At 44.1% G+C, this 25,717-nt stretch overlaps 1 protein-coding gene across 1 annotated transcript in view; it reads left to right on the top strand.

Annotated features, from left to right (window-relative positions):
- Positions 1–7,499: 7,499 nt before the first annotated feature.
- The window catches only part of LOC124789312 (protein fem-1 homolog A), a 63,250-nt gene continuing 45,032 nt past the window's right edge, over positions 7,500–25,717 (top strand). The window contains exons 1-2 of the mRNA XM_047256626.1: positions 7,500–8,953; positions 12,513–12,695. Of these exons, the coding sequence (XP_047112582.1) occupies positions 7,742–8,953; positions 12,513–12,695 (1,395 nt within the window). The 5' untranslated portion in view covers positions 7,500–7,741. The remainder of the gene's footprint in view (positions 8,954–12,512; positions 12,696–25,717) is intronic.

Raw genomic sequence — 25,717 nt, 5'->3', positions numbered from 1 at the left:
GGGTCCTCTGTCGCACTGAGAATGGCTTCTCGCTGCCCAATGGGCTGCCTCTTGTGACCTCCATCTACGCCAGGGGTGTTTGCTCGTTCGGTGCTGCCAGCTTCTCCCATCTTCGCCAGGGGTGTTTGCTCGTACGATGCTGCGCACCAAGAGAGTCCTCTGTCGCACTGAGGCCCCTCTGCAGGTGCTGCAGCACCCTCAGTCATTGAGAATGACTTCTCGCTGCCCCATGGGCTGCCTCTTGTGACCTCCATCTTCGCCAGGGGTGTTTGCTCGTTTGGTGCTGCCAGATTCTCCCATCTTCGCCAGGGGTGTTTTCTCGTTCAGTGCTGCGCACCAGGAGGGTCCTCTGTCGCACTGAGAATGGCTTCTCGCTGCCCAATGGGCTGCCTCTTGTGACCTCCATCTACGTCAGGGGTGTTTGCTCGTTCGGTGCTGCCAGCTTCTCCCATCTTCGCCAGGGGTGTTTGCTCGTACGATGCTGCGCACCAAGAGAGTCCTCTGTCGCACTGAGGCCCCTCTGCAGGTGCTGCAGCACCCTCAGTCATTGAGAATGGCTTCTCGCTGCCCCATGGGCTGCCTCTTGTGACCTCCATCTTCGCCAGGGGTGTTTGCTCGTTTGGTGCTGCCAGATTCTCCCATCTTCGCCAGGGGTGTTTGCTCATTCGGTGCTGCGCACCAGGAGGGTCCTCTGTCACACTGAGAATGGATTCTCGCTGCACAATGGGCTGCCTCTTGTGACCTCCATCTTCGCCAGGGGCGTTTGCTCGTTCGGTGCTGCCAGTATCTCCCATCTTCGCCAGAGGTGTTTGCTCATTCGGTGCTGCGCACCAGGAGGGTCCTCTGTCGCTCTGAGAATGGCTACTCGCTGCCCAATGGGCTGCCTCTTGTGACCTCCATCTACGCCAGGGGTGTTTACTCGTTCGGTGCTGCCAGCTTCTCCCATCTTCGCCAGGGGTGTTTGCTCGTTCGATGCTGCACACCAAGAGAGTCCTCTGTCGCACTGAGGCCCCTCTGCAGGTGCTGCAGCACCCTCAGTCATTGAGAATGGCTTCTCGCTGCCCAATGGGCTGCCTCTTGTGACCTCCATCTTCGCCAGGGGTGTTTGCTCGTTCGGTGCTGCCAGATTCTCCCATCTTTGCCAGCAGTGTTTGCTCGTTCGATGCTGTGCACCAAGAGAGTCCTCTGTCGCACTGAGGCCCCTCTGCAGGTGCTGCAGCACCCTCAGTCATTGAGAATGGCTTCTCGCTGCCCAATGGGCTGCCTTTTGTGACCTCCATCTACGCCAGGGGTGTTTGCTCGTTTGCTCGTTCGGTGCTGCCAGCTTCTCCCATCTTCGCCAGGGGTGTTTGCTCGTTCGATACTGCAGACCGACACTGAAGAGACACCAAATACAAATCGACATCGAGAGACAGGCCCTGTCATATGGCACTCGCGACGTATACGCTGAAATTGAATGTAAATAATACGTCTTTTGTAGTGGGCGTCGCTCTACTGCAGTGTCACACATGATGAATAAATAGGAAAACAGTAGAGCGTCTGTGTAGGGCCATGTTTTTACCTACAGTGTCACTTGGCTGAATGTGTATAAGGCTCTGTAGGGCCATGTTTTTACCTACAGTGTCACTTGGCTGAATGTAATCTGAGTGGCCATCAGCATGGCCAATGAAAATAGCTTCTCGCTGCCCGATGGGCTGCCTCTTATGACCTCCATCTTCGCCAGGGGTGTTTGCTCGTTTGGTGCTGCCAGATTCTCCCATCTTCGCCAGGGGTGTTTGCTCGTTCAGTGCTGCACGCCAGGAGGGTCCTCTGTCGCACTGAGAATGGCTTCTCGCTGACCAATGGGCTGCCTCTTGTGACCTCCATCCACGCCAGGGGTGTTTGCTCGTTCGGTGCTGCCAGCTTCTCCCATCTTCGCCAGGGGTGTTTGCTCGTTCGATGCTGCGCACCAAGAGAGTCCTCTGTCGCACTGAGGCCCCTCTGCAGATGCTGCAGCACCCTCAGTCATTGAGAATGGCTTCTCGCTGCCCAATGGGCTGCCTCTTGTGACCTCCATCTTCGCCAGGGGTGTTTGCTCGTTCGGTGCTGCCAGATTCTCCCATCTTCGCCAGGGGTGTTTGCTCATTCGGTGCTGCGCACCAGGAGGGTCCTCTGTCGCACTGAGAATGGATTCTCGCTGCCCAATGGGCTGCCTCTTGTGACCTCCATCTACGCCAGGGGTGTTTGCTCGTTCGGTGCTGCCAGCTTCTCCCATCTTCGCCAGGGGTGTTTGCTCGTTCGATGCTGCGCACCAAGAGAGTCCTATGTCGCACTGAGGCCCCTCAGCACCCTCGGTCATTATAGTGGCTGAGGCACCAGTTTCAGCTGCGAGATATTCCGACACTGCGAGTGCGTCACAGTATTTTCAAGTTCTTGTGCACGGGGTGATGGATAGTACTGCCACATCCCCCCCCCCTCCCCCTCCCCTACCTCCTGAGGTCCCAGATGGATGTGGGAGCTGGAAATCTCAGACAAATATTAACTTTTGAGCTGAGCCAAGAGCTTCACACAAAACACAATTACATTATCGCAACAATCACTAAAGGCTTCAGTTTCTTGCGGTTACATGAATAACTTGAATTAGCATGAAACAAATTGAGATACATCTCCACCCAAGAGATGCCCTCAAAACAACGCATTCCTCTTCCCTTTTAGCGTTTAAAAAGAAAATCTAAGTTTTCTGTGTTACAAACCTGTCCTGGGATGGTTTTATTTGTGATAGATGTGCTCTCATTGTTCGCTTCATATTCGGACCCCTCAAGAGCAAGATGATGGGCGTCATGAAACTCAGGATATACATATGACCCACAAACCTGATTAGCAACTTCCCCATCACTTTATCCGATCCCCTGCTAGATGCATGGATGTTCTTAATCCACACCCTGTTCCCTGGCTACCCTGTAGTCGGCTGCCTTCCAGCATTGTACTTCTGGGCCATCCTCTCATGGCTAAGCTTCCAATTCTTACTTGCACTTCCCCATTTGTCTCTAATTTGAGCAGCATTGATCCACTCTGGAAGTAAGACGAACAATGATCACAGATTCGTTCGGGGGCCGTTGGGTTTAAATGCAAATATGAGATTGACCAGTGTCTGCTTATGAGCTTCATTCACTGCCGTGTTGAAAGTGTACCCGAGCCAGGACGATTACGAATCCGTCCTTGTGCGGTCTGCCTAATGGTATGTGCTAAGGGTGGCCCACAGCTTGTGATTAATCCTCTCTACAAAAGATAGATTTGGATAATACGAGGTGGTCATCGTATGACAAATTCCTGCTTCGAAACAATTTTTTTTAAAGCTCACAGAGATTAAATTCGGTGTATTTTCGGTATCCAGCACCCTACAGGGCCAAAATATTCCAAAGATAATCTGAAGGGCTGTGATGGTAATTTGTGATGTCACACCGACATCAGAATCAACCAGCTAAACTATGTAAAGAAGTTTACATACACAAATATTTAATAGTTGCTCTCTTGTGACTATGGGAATGGGCCCACATAAACAATACATAATTTCTCTATCAGCTGCTTGGTCATATCAGACACTAACAGCCCTTAACGAGCCCTGGTAATCAGTTACCTCATTCCACAAACCTTATACCCAGCCACCATAGCCCTCATTTATCCCTCGCTTTCCATATGAAGTTCTCCCTTATTTTCATCCTAGTTTTGAACACGCCAAGGTGTCCCCATACGTGTGTCTTATGACAGCATTTAAAGACGAGGGGGACTAAATCGTTATGCAACACAATCCGGTTGCCCTGGCTTCCCCTGATTGAACAACGTAAGACATTCACCTTTAAAAGATAGGGCCTAACTACTACACCCTTCTGCACCTGCTCCTTCAGCTGACTAAGGGTGGCATCAGCATCCTGTTGCTCACCTACATCCTTGAACAACAGCGAGTACTCAGCCAATATGACACCCACATGCTCCTCTGGTCAAGTTGGCACTTCCTCCTCCATGAGGGGCTCTTCCTCAAACATTCTGCTGAGCGCACTGGCCAAAGGTGTTCTCACTCCCACGAATGTATCTAACTGTAAATTTAATGGCTGGAAGCCAAACTGCTATGTAGTCAGTGTGCCATGGCCTAGCCACCTCCAAACTTGGAGCCTGGGTAACAGTCTCCAGCCCCCCATGAACCATGGACCTTGCCATTGGTGGGGAGGCTGGAAGAGCAGTTGAACGGAATGGACAGTGTCTTGAAAGGAGGATATAAGATGAACATCAACAAAAGCAAAACGAGGATAATGGAATGTAGTCGAATTAAGTTGAGTGATGCTGTGGGAATTAGATTACGAAATGAGATGCTTAAAGTAATAAATGAGTTTTGCTATTTGGAGAGCAAAATAACTGATGACGGTCGAAATAGAGAGGATATAAAATGTAGACTGGCAATGGCAAGGAAAGCGTTTCTGAAGAAGAGAAATTTGTTAACATCCAGTGTAGATTTAAGTGTCAGGAAGTCGCCTCTGAAAGTATTTGTATGGAGCATAGCCATGTATGGAAGTGAAACGTGGACGATAAATAGCTTAGACAAGAAGAGAATAGAAGCTTTCGAAATGTGGTGCTACAGAAGAATGCCGAAGATTAGATGGGTAGATCACATAACTAATGAGGAGGTACTGAATAGAATTGGAGAGAAGAGAAATTTGTGGCATAACTTGACTAGAAGAAGGGATCGGCTGGTAGAGCATATTCTGAGGCATCAAGGGACCACGAGTTTGGTATTGGAGGGCAGCGTGGACGGTAAAAATCGTAGAGGGAGACCAAGAGATGAATACACTAAATAGATTCAGAAGGATGTAGGTTGCAGTAGGTACTGGGAGATGAACAAGCTTACACATGATAGAGTAGCATGGAGAGCTGCATCAAACCAGTCTCTGGACTGAAGACCATAACAACAACATCAGTCTCCAGATGAAATGGAGGATGCTCTAAGAAAATTCGAAATTTTTATGTGGCCAATAATGCACCCAACACCTCAAGTTCATAGGCAGAATATTTTGCTTCGAGAACAGCCAGCACCCTTGAAGTGGATGCAGCAGGGTGCATCCCCCTCCACCCTCAAGCCATATGTGCCTGCAGCAAGACTGCAGCCACGATGGCCATCAATGCATTAGTTTGCACTACGAATTCCGGTTAAAATCCAGCATAGCCAGTGCCAGCGTGCTAGTTAAGGCTGCTTTGAGCACCTCCAAGGTAGCTTGTTGAGAGGCCCCCCACTCGAGGTACTTCCCTTTCTTTCTCAGATCATTAAGTGGCGCGCCAGTTGCACGAAATTCGCCACGTGCAGACGGAAGAAGTTCGTCATCCCAGTAAAGCGAACTACACCCTTCACATCTCTAGGTAGGCGGCAAGAGTGAATGTCTTCAGCATGCTGTTGGTCAGTACTGATCCCCCACTCAGAAAGTAGGTGCCCCTGGGAAGATGTCTCTGGCTGAGCAAATCTTACTTTTAACAGTTCGACTGTGAACCCAGGATCCCTAAGCTACTGCAGGACCTCCCGAAAATGCAATAAGTGCTAGTCAAAGCTCTCACTAAATATGACAAAATCTGCGAGATAATGGTAAATACAATGGGACTTTAGCCCAGAAAGCACCCTGTCGAATATCCTGGATAACAATGCAGCTCCAGTCGACAACCCTAATGGAACTCAATTGCATTCGCAAATGTTCCAATCTTTAGTGAAAGCTGTTATTGGCTTTGAGGCCTCAGTGATAATGCAATACTGTTGGACGTATTGTTTCATTTAATTTGTTACAATATATCCTATATTATTTTGATGGAACATTTTTTTCTGTTTTGGAATCACATTGTTGAAAAATTACGTTCTCATTCCAATTTTTCCATTTTTTTGGACCGATAGTGCAACAGTCTCTGTTACTTCAGCATTTTTCGAATTTTATTGTTAAAACCATGGTAGGCCGTTTCCTCCTCCAGAGTGCGATTTTCTGTCAGTTGAGACTTTGCCCACAATTCCCCTATATTTGACGTACTGTAACTAAAATATGTCCATTCATTATCTGACAAGTAAGTATCACGCTAACAACTGCTTATCTTCTCTTACCAGTGTAAAAGCTCCCCGAGCCTTCTTGATGGATTTACACGGAAAATGGCCCCACTAGCCGCCATACTTCACGGATGCCGACGTATTAAACAAACTGTTTCACAAAATAGCTAATCAAAATAAGATTGTTTTAACTTGTGGATCTGCTCACACAAAGAGTTTTATCAGACACTCCGTTTGTTAGTGAAGAAAAGCTCAAATTTTCAAAAAGTTGAAGTCCCTAAAAAGAAGTATCAGATAATACTTCTGTTAAATTCAAAATGACTTTTGTAGGTAATACGCTTCTTCTATTAAATACGAAATCTTTTTCGTACCTAGTTGGTCTAATTCTCATTTCAGAAACTTTTTTTTCATGAAATTAAGGACTTGCAGTAAAGTCTTGTGCTGTAACAATTTTTGAAAATCGCAGTAGGCGTACAAACTACACAAAGCTTCAGTTACGGAAAACATATTACGCAGTATGATGTTTGAAAGCGACATATTTTGAGGACCATTGTGATATTACGTATTTGCGTCTCGGTAATCTTAATAACGAGGAGCGTTTCTGTGAAATAAAAGTGCATAGCAACTGGGATTCAATTATATAGTGCTGTGTGCATTTTAAGTTTATTATGATTAGTGTTGTCAGTTATTGAGGACGTATTGACTTTTATTTTAAATTGTTGGGCACATTTATTTTCCTAAATGACACAAAACTGTTATTTGTTCAACCTGAGGAAAACGTTTAGACGATAATCACTACATTCCCAATGAGATCCTTGCAAAGCACTCCAGGGATTTTTAGTGTTTCCAGTTATCCTTTCTGTTCGATGTTTATGTCACTATTGCAGCCGATACGTAGTATTCTTATTTTGCACGAAAGATAATTAACACACTGAAATATCTCTCAGTGATCACTGGTAGTTAACAGAACAATATTCGCGAAGCCCAATAGCTTTCGTCCGCTGCGATCCAATTGAGCTCACTAGGTTTAACACACTGAAATATCTCTCAGTGATCGTGATCACTGGTAGTCAACAGAACAATATTCGCAAAGCCCAATAGCTTTCGTCCGCTGCGATCCAATTGAGCTCGCTAGGTAGTAGGTGAGTTGTGTAGCTGCGACTTCCACCATAGATACAAATATCTATGGTCGAAGAGCTGCGATCACTCGCTGGTGACGTCTGTGGCGTGAAAGAAAAGGGCTACCAACTTCACTTTCCAAAGATAAATGTAACGAATATTAGAAGCGAAAAACATTTTGTTGCCTATAGTAACAAGGGCATAAAACAATTGCTGAAAGTAATGCTAAATTGACTAGTGAAAATCCGTAAAATTCCACTATGTAAAATGTTATATCTCTGAAACAGTATATTTGTGTGCTTATGTTGGTAGTGCGTATTGACTGTAGACACCAAAAGCGTCTAGTCGTGAAGTGCGTCTGGTAGTGAGTAGTGCGAGTAGTTGTGGTGTTGTTGTGTAGTGCAGTGTGTTGCTTGCCATTTGTGTATTTTCCTGTCCATCCTGTAGTGCGAATACGAACCCGAGAATAATGCTGCCAGTCATGTGCTAAATTTAAAACTTGCATGTGATGGTGTCAGTTTTCATGGTTGTGATAGAGTAAAAATAATAGAGGTGAAAATTAAGCCATTTCTTATGCTGAGCAGAAGTTTGGGAAAACGGTTGGATATGTGGTTCACAGGAAAGCTGGACCTGTCTAACCAAAAGGATGCACTGTTCAACGACCTTATGCAAGAATGTAAACATGCAGCTCCAGGTGCTAGGTTGTCCTATCAATTAAGAACTAAACTGGAAAAGTTCAGTCGAGAAGAAAGAAAGGAAATTGTGTGTCGTCTGAAAGATGGTTGTGCACCGTTGTTTATTGCCTGCAAAAGGGGTCATGTGGAAATCGTCGAATATTTAATAACAGTATGTGACGCAGATGTAGAACAAAAAGGACTCTATGAAGTGCCTGATGATCACTCTGTTCACTGTGTGACTCCATTGTGGTGTGCTGCTGTTACTGGTCGGCTACCAGTAATAAAGTGTTTGGTGGAACATGGTGCTGATATCAATGCTATTTCTGATTCTGGATCAACTCCTGTACGTAGTGCCTGCTTCATGACACATCTGGAGATAGTATCATATTTGGTAGAACATGGTGCAGATATACTAAGACCAAATTATAATGGTGGTACTTGTCTTATCAATTCTGTTCAGAGCGTGCAGCTTTGTTTATATCTGTTGCAAAACGGCGCATCTGTGAATACGCGTGACATTCAAAACAAAACAGCACTGCATTATGCCATTCAGGAACATCGTTTTGAGACCACGAAGTTGTTGCTAGATCATGGTGCGGATCCACATGCTAGAAGTAGATACAATGATGATGCGCTCCAGACAGCGTGTTTAAAGGGAGCTGTCCAAATTTTCGATTATTTGATATACCGTGTAAAGTATGATCCTGAAGCGTTAGCAAATGCTCACGAGCTAATGGGGTCAACATTTCTTGATGAACATAACGATACATCCACGGCTCTGAAGCATTGGCGAATTGCTACGAGAATTCGCTTTACTCACGGAGTCGATGGTGAACCTCTTCCAAAGCGTCCTCTCATGCCTCCACGAGCAGCCTTCCGATACGCCACAGAATTCAGAACGTTCGAAGATCTTATGAATATATCTTTTGATCTGGATGCTATGCGGTACCAGAGTTTGCTGATATGCGAACGAATCTTAGGACCTCATCATAAAGATACATTGTTTAGGTTGATGTATCGGGGTGCAGCGTACGCCGATGCACTGAGATATCAGTGTTGTATAGACCTGTGGCGACGTGCTTTGGAAATAAGAGTGGAGAAAGACACTGTAAGTTCCAGTAAATATTTTTTCTACACGTACGAAATGTTTATAGTGTATACAAAATTTGTCATAAGCTACAGGCTTTCCTCCATTAACTTAATTCGTTTGTTATATGTATTAACTATCAATTTAACGTATTCTCTCAGTGGTTTTATTCTGAATGATTTACTCCTGTGACAGACAGTTTTGAGTATTCGTATGCTGCATTAAGGTTTCAAATACCATTCAGCACAATAATACAGGACATTTCAATTATATATCTGCATGGATATGTAATGAAAAGGTAGGAAGATACCACAAATTTAACATTAAATAAAATCAAACATTATTACAATTTATGCTTTTTTGTAATATTCTCATTAACATAAAATAAGTTAGAAATAGCTGTGGCTTTTAAACTAGACTCATACCAGCATTTATAATCAACAATTTAGGGAAATTAGGGGAAAATAAAGTCTGTTTATGCAGAATGCACCTCTGGGAAGTATTAACAAGGCCATTGTGAGTGCTACTTAGTACATGTTCAAAACCCCAAGCACTACATTATGTACAGTGTTTTGCTACTCTTTATCATACTTCCTTCATTGATGGGCTGTGCGTACAAATGTATTTGCACTAAAAAAAAAAGCCAACAGAAACTTTCCCAAACAGGCAGATACTGAAAAAAATAATTGTTTGCAGATGTAACTGTAAATAACACTGAAGGATTAGACAGATCTTAGGCATGTTCTAACTGTACAGTTGCTGCATACAATGCAATAAGAGGAACGATCTATGATCTTGGGGCATATGATCAGCATATCGCCATTCCCTCCAGCCATTACTGCCAATAGATCAATCCTGGTGATGGCTGTGGCTTCTTTTTCAAACAGCTCTACATTTGGCATCCCAAGGATGAGTTGACTCTGCCAGGCCTCCATACCACAGAAAAAATCTGACAAGGTACCAGCAATTAAAAACAGGTTTTTGCAGCTGAAGGCAGCTGTACTAACTAGTAGAGTGCAGAAGTGGTCATTTAAATTTCTTAAGTAGAATTGTTTTTAGTTATTCCATCCCCACATCCAAGCAGTTGACTTGCTCTGGAAATGCATTGCCAACTATAATTCCACTGTGGTTCTCGTGTCTTTGAATAAGAATAATTTTTTGCAATTTTGTCATAGACAGACATGGTTGGAGACTGGCTGTTATGTAAAGTAAATTGTTGATGGTGAACAGCAACCAGCCACAAATTGATTTTACGTTGCTTTCTTCAAAAAGTACCATTATCAGGTTCAAAATTTTTTCAATTCATCATCAGAAAGCATGAAAAAACCATCTGATGATGAATTCTAAAATATTCAAAACTGGTAACTGTACTTTTTGAATAAAGTAACATAAAACCAGTTTGTGGCTGGTTACAGTTCACTATCAACAATTTATAGAGTTAGTTTTATTCATTTGTTCTGGTGGGTCCTTCAGTTGTAAATATTGTGGCTATGACAGTCAGAGCCAATTTGCTTGTCTGCATGATTGGCTTAGATTATTAACTTACACTTTATATTTCTGGAGAAGCTACTGTGTATGTAACTTGTTGAATAGAGTTGTGGAGTGTTTCTGTATATGATGACATGTTTCAAACGGAATATATCAGTAATGTAAATGATTTTTGAAACTTCTGTTGTAATTCGTGGAATGGTATTCTTCAGTTAAACTAATGGACTGGAAGTAATCAAAATATTTCATTCTGTTGTGTGTATAGTGCTTTTGTTCTCTGGGCAAAATAGGCTGAATTATGTGTGAGAAAGTTCCTACATGCTATTTCTGATTAAAGACTTTGGTGGTACGTTTCTAAAAGTTTGATATTGTGTTCTGTTTCTTATTCATTACCACCAAACATCAAATTTAGGTCTTGATTTTTATTCATTTTTCTATGTCATATGCATTTTTTATTTTTTTTTACAGTAAGTGAAGTGCTGAACCTCGAATGTATGCTCTTAAGGATTTGATTGGTAGCAGGAAACGGAGATGCCTTTACGTCACTGATTATTATGCTAGTGTCATCTATAAACAAGTTGATGTCCATCAAGTGCCATTACAATATTGCCACAACAGCACTCTATTGCTTGTTGGATAAGACTCGGTCAAATAGTGAGTGAAATGCCGAAGTTGAAAATTTGTTTTTACATGATTTGGGCACCAACAGTCAAACTAACTGTGGACAGAGCCAGATAATGGATTAAATATGTACACTCAAAATACAAATGAGGTTAACTCTTTGTTGTGACACATGCTGGACAGTCCACTTGTGAGAGTGGAAGCTCTGATTAACTGGTTTTTCACAAATCTTAACCTTGAAAATGCACACTTATGCAGTTATGTGCTGTAAGAGTGATAACATCACACATGACTGTGGTAAGTCTATACCATCTAGTATCAGGAAAGAGAGTGGAGTGTACTAAGTGTGTGTGTGTTATCTTAAATATCGAGGACATAACATGACTATAGTTAAAAGAATGAGACTAACTCATGGTTGCTGTAAAGATAACTGTCAACTTTGAGGACAAACAGAGAAAATCGATAAGAATGAAACTTACTTTATCACAAAATAATTTAGGCAGTGTTGTTGTTAGCTTGATGGTGTCTTTCTTTTACTCCCGGGTGCTTTTTTTCTTCCATCACTTCCAAAAGGGCCCCCCTTCGATTTGTACAGATAGAAATAACATGGTAGCTTAGGCAGTCACATTTGAGATGCATGACCATTTTCCTGCTCCATCCTTGCCCAATAGAGGTGTGTACACATACTCTGATGAATTTATCATTGACAGATGTGAACCTCTATCTGCCCATCTTTATTTTGTGCACTTTACCTGTCTGTCATTCTTAAATGTGCAGAAATCATGTCGGATGTTCATTATTTATGGATATGTTCCAAGAAGATCAAAACATTTAAGTGATTCTTTTTTATACGTTCAGCCAGGGCTTCAAAATAATCGTGCACCAGGCTCCAGCAATCGTTATGCCGAGAGGCAAGTACATACTCTAAAACAACTTTACACTGCTCAAACCGTAAAATCACCACTATTTGCCATATGAAACGGACAACTTAGTGACATTGAGTAAAATTTTTTACTCGTTTTTATGTTTCTGTTGGATTTTTAATGTTCCTGTTAACTCGCAATACCTGTAGTCACGATAGTGGAAAAGTTCTTCCTATGCTGCATTATTGGTTGATATGAAGTACATAGGAATTATCCATTCAGACGTTTTGTTTAGGCATTAGGTATCTAGGCAGTTATGCTACTTGCAGTGAGCCCATCCTTCTCATTTTCAAGAAATTGTTGCATTGAAAAATTTCCAGTGTCTCTGCTGGAGTATACAGATCACTCTATTCCAATGGATGATGTCACATTGATTGTGATATGACCTTCTCTAGAAGTTAACTCCTGTAACTATTTGAATCTCCAAAAATGTGAACAGTTGTTGAATATCTTGATAACTATTTTTATGGCCACTCTCAGATGATTAAAACTGATTTATTGACTTGTCTCTTATTGGCGTAACATTTGTTATTTCTTTCGTCTGACAGATTTTGTATAATGATACTTGCTTCACTGCACAAGCCCTTGTTCGCCTGTTTGTTGACTTGAATGAGAAGAATCTTGAAGTACTTGGTGCTGGACAGCCAGAAGGAGAACCTCGCTTTGAAGATGTGGCCGCTGTATTTCAGTTGCTTGGTCGTGAACTTCCAGATATGAGGAAGCTGCTTGAGGTAATTACAAAGGATAAATGCAGTATATTAGGGTATACTGTATAGGGAATACAGCAGAATGAATTGTCGTATTTCTTGATTGTGTATGTTTTTCTAAACTGACAAATTTGCTGCCCTTTCAGATGTTATTATCTTTCCTGTAAGAAATGTTTTTTGTGGTATTACCTTGTTCCAGTTGTAAAACACGAACCTCTGCTGAACGGTGGTTGGTTTCAAATTCTGAATCAGGGAGAACTGGTCTTTTGACAACTTAAAAAATTTTGCAGATGAGTTGGGAAGATGTCTATTTTAGTCTTATTGAAGAAATCAACGTGAGGCAAACAGCTGCTAAAGTAACAATCCCAAAGTTTATAACTAGGTCAGAAAAGATACTAAACAAAGTCTATTCTCATTAAATATGTAAAAGGAAGAAGGGGGGGGGGTGCCCACATGATTTTGTGGGTTAGGATTTATTTACAAAATATGTGCAGGACTGTGATTGTCAAATGAACTGCATATTTATCTCATACAAACTAGTTACATATTTTATTACTCATTTATGTGTATACAAATTTAAGTAATCAGTTAATGCCTTAGGTTAACAGTCATTGAGGAATGATTATTAATAATATACCAAAGTAGGTTAACAGTCATTGAGGAATGATTATTAATAATATACCAAAGAAAGATAATACTATTTCTCTATGTGAAAGTACTTGTTTTGTGTGTCAGAAGAGATAACTAACTATACATTCCAGAACTGTACATTGCTTTTTTTTTTGCAGCGTACTTTGGTTCTGCTGTTATGCGAAATTAATCTAATTAATCTACGCATTTGTGGAGAAGGTTGATCATGGACGACTTGGAAATGATCGAAACCATCTAATCTCTCATTATTGCAAGGAATATGTGCAGAAGGATTGCAGTATTTGGATCTCCTGCATGCCTGAGGCTCAGTTTCATCCTCAAGTTTGCCCACTGTAGGTCTTTTCTTCACGGAATTTGCAATTTCCAAGTCCTTAATATCTTTCTGTGGAATTTTATTTCATTTTGCAGCTATTCACTATTCCATCAGGCTGTTCACTGTAGCTAAGTGGAGGAAACAGAGACTGACCTTCAAAATCAATTTCCGTGCCCTAAACCAAGTGTAGTAATACTTCATTTGCTGATCAGATGTCCACGCAACATATTAACTGGCTATATCTGCGTACAACAGAGGGTCATGGTACCTAGAACTCCCATTATGTGGATAACTCGAGACTGGACCCGATCGAGATAATTGGATAAATCATGAAAGCAGGTCATTTCTTACTTTAAAAAAATAAAAAACATAAAGGTAAAATTTGTGCATACTGCGTGTACTGCTGCACTATTAATGTAATGACTACAAAACAATGTTGTTTATATATAAAAACAAAGATGAGGTGACTTACCGAACGAAAGCGCTGGCAGGTCGATAGACACACAAACAAACACAAACAAACATACACACAGAATTCAAGCTTTCGCAACAAACTGTTGCCTCATCAGGAAAGAGGGAAGGAGAGGGAAAGACGAAGGCAAGTGGGTTTTAAGGGAGAGGGTAAGGAGTCATTCCAATCCCGGGAGCGGAAAGACTTACCTTAGGGGGAAAAAAGGACAGGTATACACTCGCGCGCGCGCACACACACACACACACACACACACACACACACACACACACACACACACACACACACACAAGCAGACATATTTAAAGACAGAGTTTGGGCAGAGATGTCAGTCGAGGCAGAAATGTAGAGGCAAAGAAGTTGTTGAAAGACAGGTGAGGTATGAGTGGCGGCAACTTGAAATTAGCGGAGATTGAGGCCTGGCGGATAACGAGAAGTTGCCGCCACTCATACCTCACCTGTCTTTCAACAACTTCTTTGCCTCTACACTTCTGCCTCGACTGACATCTCTGCCCAAACTCTTTGTCTTTAAATATGTCTGCTTGTGTCTGTATGTGTGGATGGATATGTGTGTGTGTGCGAGTGTATACCTGTCCTTTTTTCCCCCTAAGGTAAGTCTTTCCGCTCCCGGGATTGGAATGACTCCTTACCCTCTCCCTTAAAACCCACTTCCTTTCGTCTTTCCCTCTCCTTCCCTCTTTCCTGATGAGGCAACAGTTTGTTGCGAAAGCTTGAATTCTGTGTGTATGTTTGTGTTTGTTTGTGTGTCTATTGACCTGCCAGCGCTTTCGTTCGGTAAGTCACCTCATCTTTGTTTTTATATATAATTTTTCCCACATGGAATGTTTCCCTCTATTATATTGAAACAATGTTGTTTGGATTTTATACAGTACTGTAGTTACATACGGTGTCAATTGTTGAATATATCAGTCAGTGTCTTGTTTTGCTGTCTTCAGTCATTTTCTTGGAACCAAGTCTCACATCTGCTTGATGGTGAGCAGCTGTATACAGCCACACTCAAGCTGCTACTCCATCCATATTAGTGCGGTGTCAGGATATGGAAATGTGTCGCCAGCTAATGGTCCCATTTCTGGTTCAGTGACAGTGTCATTCTCGTGGCCATCTGTTTCTTCTCTCACACTTTGAATGATGTCATCATTTGTCACTGAGAATGTGAAATCCATGGTCTACATCTACGTTGATACTTTGCAATCCACCATACAGTGCATGGTGGAAGATACCCCATACCACCACTAGTCATTTCCTTTCTTGTTCCACTTACAAATAAAAATAACTGTCTATATGGCTCCAAATGAGCCCTGATTTCTCGTGTCTTATCTTTGTGGTCCTTATATGCAGTATATTTTGGAGGCAGTAGAAACAGTATACTGTCATCTTCAAATGCCAGTACTCTAAATTGTCTCAGTAGTGCTCGAACAGTTCACGGATGTACTGCCAGTCCATAGTGTCCAACGGGCACAATATTTTGGCAATCAGACATGTCGCCATCGTCAGGTGCGCTGACAAACTGTGCTCCCGAGGGCGGGTGGCCATCTTAAACCCCCTCCCCTCGCAAGGCGTTCTCTCCACGCTCAGTGGTCGGTGAGATGCTGGCGTCAGCATCTGTGGTGGCGTTGGTGTAATTGCCTCGTCCCCCCTAGTCGCCCGTTCATTTCCTTTGCTGAGCATCTTTTTAATTAGACTCAGTGCTGCTTCCCATGCCCTGCTGAGGTTGTAACCGCAATCTCGGTTGACGAGTCAGTCCATTGTATGAATTTCGATAGCCTCTCTAACAATGCTGTCCCAGTATTTAGATGTCTGTGCCAAGACCCTGGTATGTTGGTAGTCCATTTCGTGATTTTTTGGACAAACAGTGCTCTGTGACCGCTGAATTTTTGGAGTACCCTAGTCGAGTGTGCTTCTGATGTTCTCGGCAATGATCTTTGATGGTGCACATTGTTTGTCCAATATAAGTCTTCCCACATTGATACCTAATCTGGTATATACCGGCCTTCCGCAAACCGAGATCGTCTTGGACACTTCCCAATAATGCTTACGTCATTAGAGAGGCTATTGAAGTTCGTATCAGGGATGGACTCATCAACAGAGATTGCGGCTACAACCTCATCAGGGCATGGGAACCTGCATTGCGTCTAATTAAAAAGACACTCGGCAAAAGAAACAAACGGGCGACTAGGGCAGACGAGGCAATGACGCAGACACCAATGGCAGCGTCTCACCGACCGCTGACGGGCAGACTGCGGAGAGAACGCCTCACAAGGGGAGGGGATTTAAGACGGCCACCCACCCTCAGGAGCTCAGTTCGTCAGCACACCTTATGATGGCAACATGTCTGATCGCCAAAATATTGTGCCCGTTGGACACTATGGACCAGCAGTACACCCGTGGACTGTTTCAGCAAGAAATACACCAGGAGAAACTGAAGACTCATGTCTGAATAGTGTTCTTAGAATAGCATGTCACCTTCTCTCCAGGAATTCCCATTTGACTTCTGGAAGCACTTCCGTAAAACTTAAATGTTGTTTGAACCTACCAGTATGAAATCTAGGAGCCCACTTATGAATTGCTTCAATGTCTTCCTTTAATCCGACCTGACCCCAAACACTCGAAGTACTCAAGAATAGGTTTCACTAGTGTCCTAAACATGGTCTCCTTTACGGATGATCTATATATACTCTCCTAAAATTCTTTCAATAAACTGAACCCAACCATTCACCAATCCTCACATGCTCATTCCGTTTTATATCACTTGCAACCTAATATTTAAATGACGTGACTGCGTCAACCTGGACACTGCTAATGCTGTGTACGAACATTACAGTTTGTTTTTCCTACTTATCCACATTAACGTACATTTTTCTACATTTAGAGCTAGCTGCCATTCATCACATAAACTTGAAATCTTGTCTTATCTCGTATCCTCCTACAGTCACTCAACTTCAACACCTTACTATACACCACAGCCCTTTGCCTGCGCCACCCTTTGCCTGCACCGCCCTTTCCTCATTTTGCTCTTTCCTTGTCCCTTTCTTTCCTAGCCCCTTTCTTTCCGTGTTCTGCTCTCTTTTTCCTCCGATGCAGCATTTGAGGCCATCCTTTCTTTCTTTCTTACTTTCCTTCTTACCTTTTCTTCTCCCCCTATGTGTGCCTTATGGCCACCCATGCGTTTTACGCGTAGCAGGAGACTGGGTTACGGGTAATTCCCAGCTCCGGGTTGGCATGAAGGGCCCACACGTACCCTCTGGTACAGGCCAGGCTCAGGGGGGGGGGGGGGGGGGTGATTGCCTGAGCTACTACCTTCCTCCTCTGCCAATTGGTCCCTCCGTCTGTTGTTCGGGAGGTGTGTCCTAAGGTGAGGACAATCACATAAGGCGGGGGGCTCCCCATTGAAGGGCCCCTGCTGGAAGGAGCGCGCCATCGGAGATGCTGGCAATCATGAGGGACTTCTTTCCAATGACTGATTTTCCTTCTCTTTCTCAGAGTGTTCCACATAAAAGAAAGTGGAATGATGCTCCTGCCTCAATGTGTCTTCCTGTTGCACCTCGATATTTAGTAGTCTCATGTTTAGACGAAAACCAGACTTTTGCTACTGTAAACCCCTTTGTTATACAGAAAGGTGTGAATGGCATCGCCGGCCCTGTGAAGTCATGCTCCCGTCTCCGCAATGGGACTCTGCTTTTGGAAATTGATAGTGCTCTCAAGGCCCAGAAACTACTCAAGGCCTAACTTTTCCACGAATACCCTATAAAAGTGGAGGCTCACACAACACTTATCTCGTCCTGCGGTGTTATCTGCATACGGCTGTAGAATGGTTTGATGGAGGACAAATTAACTAATTATCTATCGGGTCTGGACGCTACTGCTGTTTATAGACTTATGATGAAGGAAGCTGCTGATTGTTCCTAACTTTCGATCGGTTAACGCTTCCTGCTTTCCCCCATGAACCATGGACCTTGCAGTTGGTGGGGAGGCTTGCATGCCTCAGCGATACAGATAGCTGTACTGTAGGTGCAACCACAACGGAGGGGTATCTGTTCAGAGGCCAGACAAACGTGTGGTTCCTGAAGAGGGGCAGCAGCCTTTTCAGTAGTTCAGCGGCAACAGTCTGGATGATTGACTGATCTGGCCTTGTAACACTAACCGAAACGGCCTTACTGTGCTGGTACTGCGAATGGCTGAAAGCAAGGGGAAACTACAGCCGTAATTTTTCCTGAGGGCGTGCAGCTTTACTGTATGGTTAAATGATGATGGCGTCCTCTTGGGTAAAATAGTCCCCCATTCGGATCTCCGAGTGGGGACTACTCGAGAGGACGTCGTTATCAGGAGAAAGAAAACTGGCGTTCTACGGATTGGAGCGTGGAATGTCAGATCCCTTAATTGGGCAGGTAGGCTAAAAAGTTTAAAAACGGAAATGGATAGGTTAAAGTTAGATACAGTGGGAATTAGTGAAGTTCGGTGGCAGGAGGAACAAGACTTTTGGTCAGGCAAATACAGGGTTATAAATACAAAATCAAATAGGGGTAATGCAGGAGTCGGTTTAATAACGAATAAAAAAAATAAGAGTGCGGGTAAGCTACTACAAACAGCATAGTGAACGCATTATTGTGGCCAAGATAGACACGAAGCCCACGCCTACTACAGTAGTACAAGTTAATATGCCAATTAGCTCTGCAGATGATGAAGAAATTGATGAAATGCGTGATGTGATAAAAGAAATTATTTAGGTAGTGAAGGGAGACGAAAATTTAATAGTCATGGGTGACTGGAATTCGAGAGTAGGAAAAGGGAGAGAAGGAAACATAGTAGGTGAATATGGATTGTGGGTAAGAAACGAAAGAGGAAGCTGCCTGGTAGAATTTTGCACAAAGCACAACTTAATCATAGCTAACACTTGGTTCAAGGATCATAAAAGAAGGTTGTATACATGGAAGAAGCCTGGAGATACTGACAGGTTTCAGATAGATTATATAATGGTAAGACAGAGATTTAGGAACCAGGTTTTAAATTGTAAGACATTTCCAGGGGCAGATGTAGACTCTGACCACAATCTCTTGGTTATGAACTGTAGATTAAAACTGAAGAATTTGCAAAAAGGTGGGAATTTAAGGAGATGGGACCTGGAAAAACTGACTAAACCAGAGGTTGTACAGAGTTTCAGGGAGAGCATAAGGGAACAATTGACAGGAATGGGGGAAAGAAATACAGTAGAAGAATGGATACCTTTGAGGGATGAAGTAGTGAAGGCAGCAGAGGATAAAGCAGGTAAAAAGACAAGGGCTAGTAGAAATCCTTGGGTAACAGAAGAAATATTGAATTTAATTGATGAAAGGAGAAAATATAAAAATGCAGTAAAATGAAGCAGGCAGAAAGGAATACAAACGTCTCAAAAATGAGATCAACAGGAAGTGCAAAATGGCTAAGCAGGGATGGCTAGAGGACAAATGTAAGGATGTAGAGGCTTATCTCACTAGGGGTAAGATAGGTACTGCCTACAGGAAAATTAAGGAGACCTTTGGAAAAAAGAAAACCACTTTTATGAATATCAAGAGCTCAGATAGAAACCCCAGTTCTAAGCAAAGAAGGGAAAGCAGAAAGGTGGAAGGAGTGTATAGAGGGTATGTACAAGGGCGATGTTCTTGAGGACAATATTATGGAAATGGAAGAGGATGTAGATGAAGATGAAATGGGAGACATGATACTGTGTGAAGAGTTTGACAGAGCACTGAAAGACCTGAGTCAAAACAAGGCCGCGGGAGTAGACAACATTCCATTAGTACTACTGACAGCCTTGGGAGAGCCAGTCCTGACAAAACTCCACCATCTGGTGAGCAAGATGTATGAGACAGGCAAAATACCCTCGGACTTCAAGAAGAATATAATAATTCCAATCCCAAAGAAAGCAGGTGTTGACAGATGTGAAAATTACCGAGCTATAAGTTTAATAAATCATGGTTGCAAAGTACTAACACAAGTTCTTTACAGATGAATGGAAAAACTGGTAGAAGTCAACCTTGGGCAAGATCAGTTTGGATTCTGTAGAAATATTGGAACACGTAGGGGAAAACTGACCCTACGACTTATCTTAGAAGCTAGATTAAGGAAAGGCAAACCTACATTTCTAGCATTTGTAGACTTAGAGAAAGCTTTTGACAATGTTGACTGGAATACTCTCTTTCAAGTTCTGAAGGTGGCAGGGGTAAAATACAGGGAGCGAAAGGCTATTTACAATTTGTACAGAAACCATATGGCAGTTATAAGAGTCGAGGGACAAGAAAGGGAAGCAGTGGTTGGGAAGGGAGTAAGACAGGGTTGTAGCCTCTCCCCGATGTTATTCAATCTGTATATTGAGCAAGCAGTAAAGGAAACAAAAGAAAAATTTGGAGTAGGTATTAAAATCCATGGAGAAGAAATACAAACCTTGAGGTTCGCTGATGACATTGTAATCCTGTCAGAAACAGCAAGGACTTGGAAGAGCAGTTGAATGGAATGGACAGTGTCTTGAAAGGAGGATATAAGATGAACATCAACAAAAGCAAAACGAGGATAGTGGAATGTAGTCGAATTAAGTCGGGTGATGCTGAGGAAATTAGATTAGGAAACGAAACACTTTAAGTAGTAAAGGAGTTTAGCTATTTGGGGAGCAAAATAACTGATGATGGTCGAAGTAGAGAGGGTATAAAATGTAGACTGGCAATGGCAAGGAAAGCATTTCTGAAGAAGAGAAATTTGTTAACATCGAGTATAGACTTAAATGTCAGGAAGTTGTTTCTGAAAGTATTTGTATGGAGTGTAGCCATGTATGGAAGTGAAACATGGACGATAAATAGTGTGGACAAGAAGAGAATAGAAGCTTTCGAAATGTGGTGCTACAGAAGAATGCTGAAGATTAGATGGGTAGATCACATAACTAATGAGGAGGTATTGAATAGGATTGGGGAGAAGAGAAGTTTGTGGCACAACTTGACTAGAAGAAGGTATCAGTTGGTAGGACATGTTCTGAGGCATCAAGGGATCACCAATTTAGTATTGGAGGGCAGCAGGGAGGGTAAAAATCATAGATGGAGACCAAGAGATGAATACACCAAGCAGATTCAGAAGGATGTAAGTTGCAGTAGGTACTGGGAGATGGAGAAGGTTGCACAGGATAGGGTAGCATGGAGAGTTGCATCAAACCAGTCTCAGGACGGAAGACCACAACAACAACAACAACAACAACAACAACGCTTCCTACCGATATACAGTCAGGCTATGAAGTCATCTCTGTACGCCCTTACATTCCCAATCCGTTGAGATGTTATGAATGCCACCAGTTCAATCATACCAGAACATCATGTAAAAACGCACCAAAATGTGTCACTTGTAGCAGGGATGCACACGAGGGCACTTGTCCACCTCCTTCCCCCCACTGCATTAATTGTCATAGAGAACACGCTGCTTCTTCTCGTTATTGTCCCATCTGTCGAGATGAGTGGGCTGTTCAAGAGATAAGAGTGAAGGTGAAGGTACCCTTTACCTGTTGCCCGGAAACTGTTGGTGAGCCGTAAACTGAATGTCCCTTCGTCTGGAGGCTACAGCACTGTGTTAGCCTCTCCCTGTCCCACGAAAAACATGGCTATGCAAACTTGTGACTTACAGTTTCTGTTCGATGGTGGCATAGTTGCCTCGCCTTCAAGCTGACACTCCCATCTCCCACTTCCCGGGCTGTAGACTCTGCTACCCGTTCTTCGCCCTCTCTGGCGAAGACAGTTGCAACGCAGCCAGCAAACTGTCAATTCAAAAAGGATTATTCCTGGGAAGATTTCTTGCGTACCTCAAGTTTGCAGGCGTCTGGCTCTTCTGCCAATCGCCAAAAGTTAAAACAATCATCCAAAGGCAAACAGTCTTCCCCATCTCCGGCTCGTTGGCTCTCTTCGACTCATCGGTCCTTTTCAACTGACTGACACCAGGGAAGCTCCGTTGATCCCGCTGAGTTGATGGACAAAGATCCTCCTCCAGTGGATTCCAGTGGCCGTCCTCCCTCGACAACTCGCCCTTAAGTGGCCGTCGACGTGAGTGTTTCTTCTTCATTCTCCGATATTCCTAAATTTTATGGCCCTTGTACAATGAGATATCCATGGCCTTCGGTCTAACAGGGCTGACCTCCAGCTGCTCCTGTGATCGCAATGTCCGCTTGTAGTCTGTCTCCAAGAAACCAAGCTACGTCCTCAAGACCATTTTGCTCTTTCCCATTTTACTTTGCTACGAATGGACCTTCCCCTTAGCAGGGATGCCTGCTCATGGTGGAGTCACGCTGCTTCTATGAAATTATGTTTGTCTTCGTCCTATTCCCTTGCACACCCACCTGTAAGCAGTTGCTGCCTGTGTTTTCCTTCCCAAATTTACAATTTCCCTCTACACCATTTATGTCCCTTCGTCTTCTGCTGTCACTAGGGCGGACCTGGCACAGCTTGTTGCCCAGCTTCCTCCACCATTTCTGTTCCTCGGTGACACCAATGCCCCTCACCCTCTTTGGGGCTTGCCTGTTGCCTGCCCGAGAGGTTCTCTTTTGGCAGGTGTTCTTAATCATCATAATCTTGTATGCCTTACCACCGGCGAAGCCACATTTCTTTCTGATTCCACGCACACTTATTCCCACTTAGACCTCTCAATCTATTCTGCCCAGCTCGCTCGACGTCTCGAGTGGTGTGCTCTTTCCAATACTTACCCGAGTGACCACTTCCCTCGTGTGACTCGCCTGTACAGTAATACCCTGCCACAGCAGCCCACTCATTGGAAATTCTGTCTTGCTGACTGGAGGCTATATTCCTCCTTGGCAATCTTTGACGAACGGCCATTTCCCAGCTGTGATGATCAGGTTGAGCACCTCATGGACGTTATTCTCTCGGCTGCCGAATCCTCTATCCCTCGTACTATTACTTCATCCCGTCAGGTCTCAGTCCCTTGGTGAACTGTGGAGTGCGGTACTGCGATTCGTGCCCGACGATGTGCGCTTCGTGTCTTTCACCGTCATCCTACGTTAACGAACTGCATCCGCTACAAGCAACTACGTGTTCAGTGCCATCGCAGTATTAAGGAGAGCAAGAAAGCATGCTGGGTTTCCTTCACCAGCTCGTTCAACAGTTTTGGGTGGCCTGCGCCAGCATTCTGGGATAACTGCCCACTCCCCGATCCCTGGTCTGACTGTGACAGGAAACGTCATAGTCAACCCTGTCAATGTTTCCAATGCTTTGGGCCAGTACTTTGCGAAGGTCTCAAGCTCCACCCACCACCATCCTGCCTTCCATCCTCGGAAACAGGCGGAGGAGGCTCGTGCAATCTCTTTTCTCTCTTTGAATCGAGAGTGCTACAATACTTCTTTTACTATGAGGGAGCTCGAGTGTGCGCTCTCCTCATCCAGGTCTTCTGCTCCTGGGCCTGATACAATCTGTGTCCTCATGCTGCAGAATCTTCCTCCTGCGGGTAAAACACTGCCTCCTCAGTACCTACAACCGTATTTGGACTGACGGTGTATTTCCCACGCTTTGGTGTGAAGCTATTATTGTTCCCCTACCTAGGCCTGGTAAAGATCAATCTCTTCCTTCCAGCTATCATCCAATTTCCCTTACTAGCAGTGCTTGTAAGATGATGGAATGCATGATCAATGATCGATTAGTGTGGTGGCAGGAGTCACACCATCTTCTCACTAATGCTCAGTGTGGGTTCCGAAAGCGCCGCTCAGCAGTTTATCATCTCGTCACCCTGTCAACGTACATCATGAATAATTTTCTGCAGAAGCGACAAACAGTGGCCGTATTCTTTGATTTGGGGAAAGCCTTTGACACCTGTTGGCGGACAGGCATTCTATGTACTATACACACATGGGGCCTTCGCGGTCGTCTTCCCACTTTCATCCGGGAATTTTTAACAGACCGAGTTTTCTGGGTATGTGTGGGGTTCCTCATTATCCCACACCTTTTCACAGGAGAACAGGGTGCCTCAGGGCTCCGTACTGAGTGTCCTCCTCTTTGCCATAGCCATCAACCCATTATGGACTGCCTTCCAGCTGGCATTTCCGGCTCTCTTTTCATTGATGACTTTGCTATTTATTGCAGCTCCCAGCGAACATGTCTCCTGTAATGCTGTCTTCAGCATTGTCTGGACCGTCTCTATTTCTGGAGTGTCACAAATGGTCTCCACTTTTCTGCTACCAAATCCGTTTGCATCAACTTCTGGCGGTACAAGGCATTTCTTCTACTGTCCTTGCGACTGGACCAAAATGCTCTCCTGTTCGTGGCTGCAATGAAATTCTTAGGGCTTACGTTCGATAGGAAACTCAATTGGTCTCTCCACGTATCCTACCTGTCTGCACGCTGCACCCAGTGCCTCAGTGTCCTTCGTGCATTGAGTGGTACCTCTTTGGGAGCTGACCGGACCTTCCTCTGCCTTTATCCGCTCCAAGTTGGATTATGGATGCATTGTCTACTCCTCTGCACGGCCATCTATCTTACGCTGTCGAAATACAATACACCATTTGGGGATCCGTCTCACCACTGGTGCCTTTCGTACTAGCCCAATTCTGAGTGTCTACACAGAAGCTGGTGAACTACCACTGTCATACTAGCGCGAAATCCTACTCAGTAGGTATGTGTGTCAGCTCTCTTCCATGCCAAGCCACCCAACCTTTGACCCTTTTTTTGATGGCATTCTTGACCGCCAATACGAGATGTACGTTTCTTCTCTGCGGCCTCTTGGCGTCCACTTTCTTCACCTGCTTTAGCAGCTGCAGTTCACACTTCCTGCCACTTTCCGAATGGGTGAAAGCCCTTCACCACATTGGCTTCAGACACAGGTTCATTTTGACCTCAGCTCGTTCCCGAAGGAGTCGACTCCCGAGCTGACATAACACTGCAAGTTTCTCGAACTTCGCTCACAACTTGCCGATAGCATATTTTTGTACACTGATGGTTCCAAGCTCGCCCACATTGTTGGCTGTGCTTTTGTCGTTGGGGGTGATAGGTTTCAATACTGGCTTCCCGACCAGTGCACAGTTTTTACTGCAGAGCTTTTTGCCCTCTTGTGAGGCTGTTCGCTACGTCCGGAGGCACCAGCTCACATGCTGTGTGATACACTCTGACTCCCTCAGTGCCCTTCAGAGTCTGAATGATCCAGATGCAGTCCACCCCTTTGTTCGACGGATCCAGGACTGCCTCCATTTGTCCCCGGATGGGGGAGCCCAAGTGATGTTCATGTGGGTTCCTGGCCATGTTGGTGTGCCTGGGAATGACGCTGCTGATGCTGCAGCCAAGGCCGCATCCCATCTCTGTTAGCCTGCCTCTTACTCTGTTCCCTTGCAAGATATTTGTACTTTTGTCTATCGGCATATCATGTCACTTTGGTATAACCATTGGTGCTCCCTTCATGGGAACAAACTCAGAGAAGTCAAACCTCTCCCAACAGCCTGGTCGACTTCCTCCCGGCCCTCTCGCCATGAGGAAGTAATGTTAGCTCGGTTGCGAATAGGGCACTGCTGCTTTAGTCACCGCCACTTGTTGAATGGTAACCCTGCACCCAGCTGTCCATTCTGTAGACAGCCAATAACAGTCAGACATTTCC

Source organism: Schistocerca piceifrons, chromosome 3 (genome assembly GCF_021461385.2).
Source record: "Schistocerca piceifrons isolate TAMUIC-IGC-003096 chromosome 3, iqSchPice1.1, whole genome shotgun sequence".
Lineage (NCBI taxonomy): Eukaryota > Metazoa > Arthropoda > Insecta > Orthoptera > Acrididae > Schistocerca > Schistocerca piceifrons.
The sequence above is the reverse complement of the archived record's forward strand: the minus strand, read 5'-3'. Positions and strand labels throughout refer to the sequence as shown.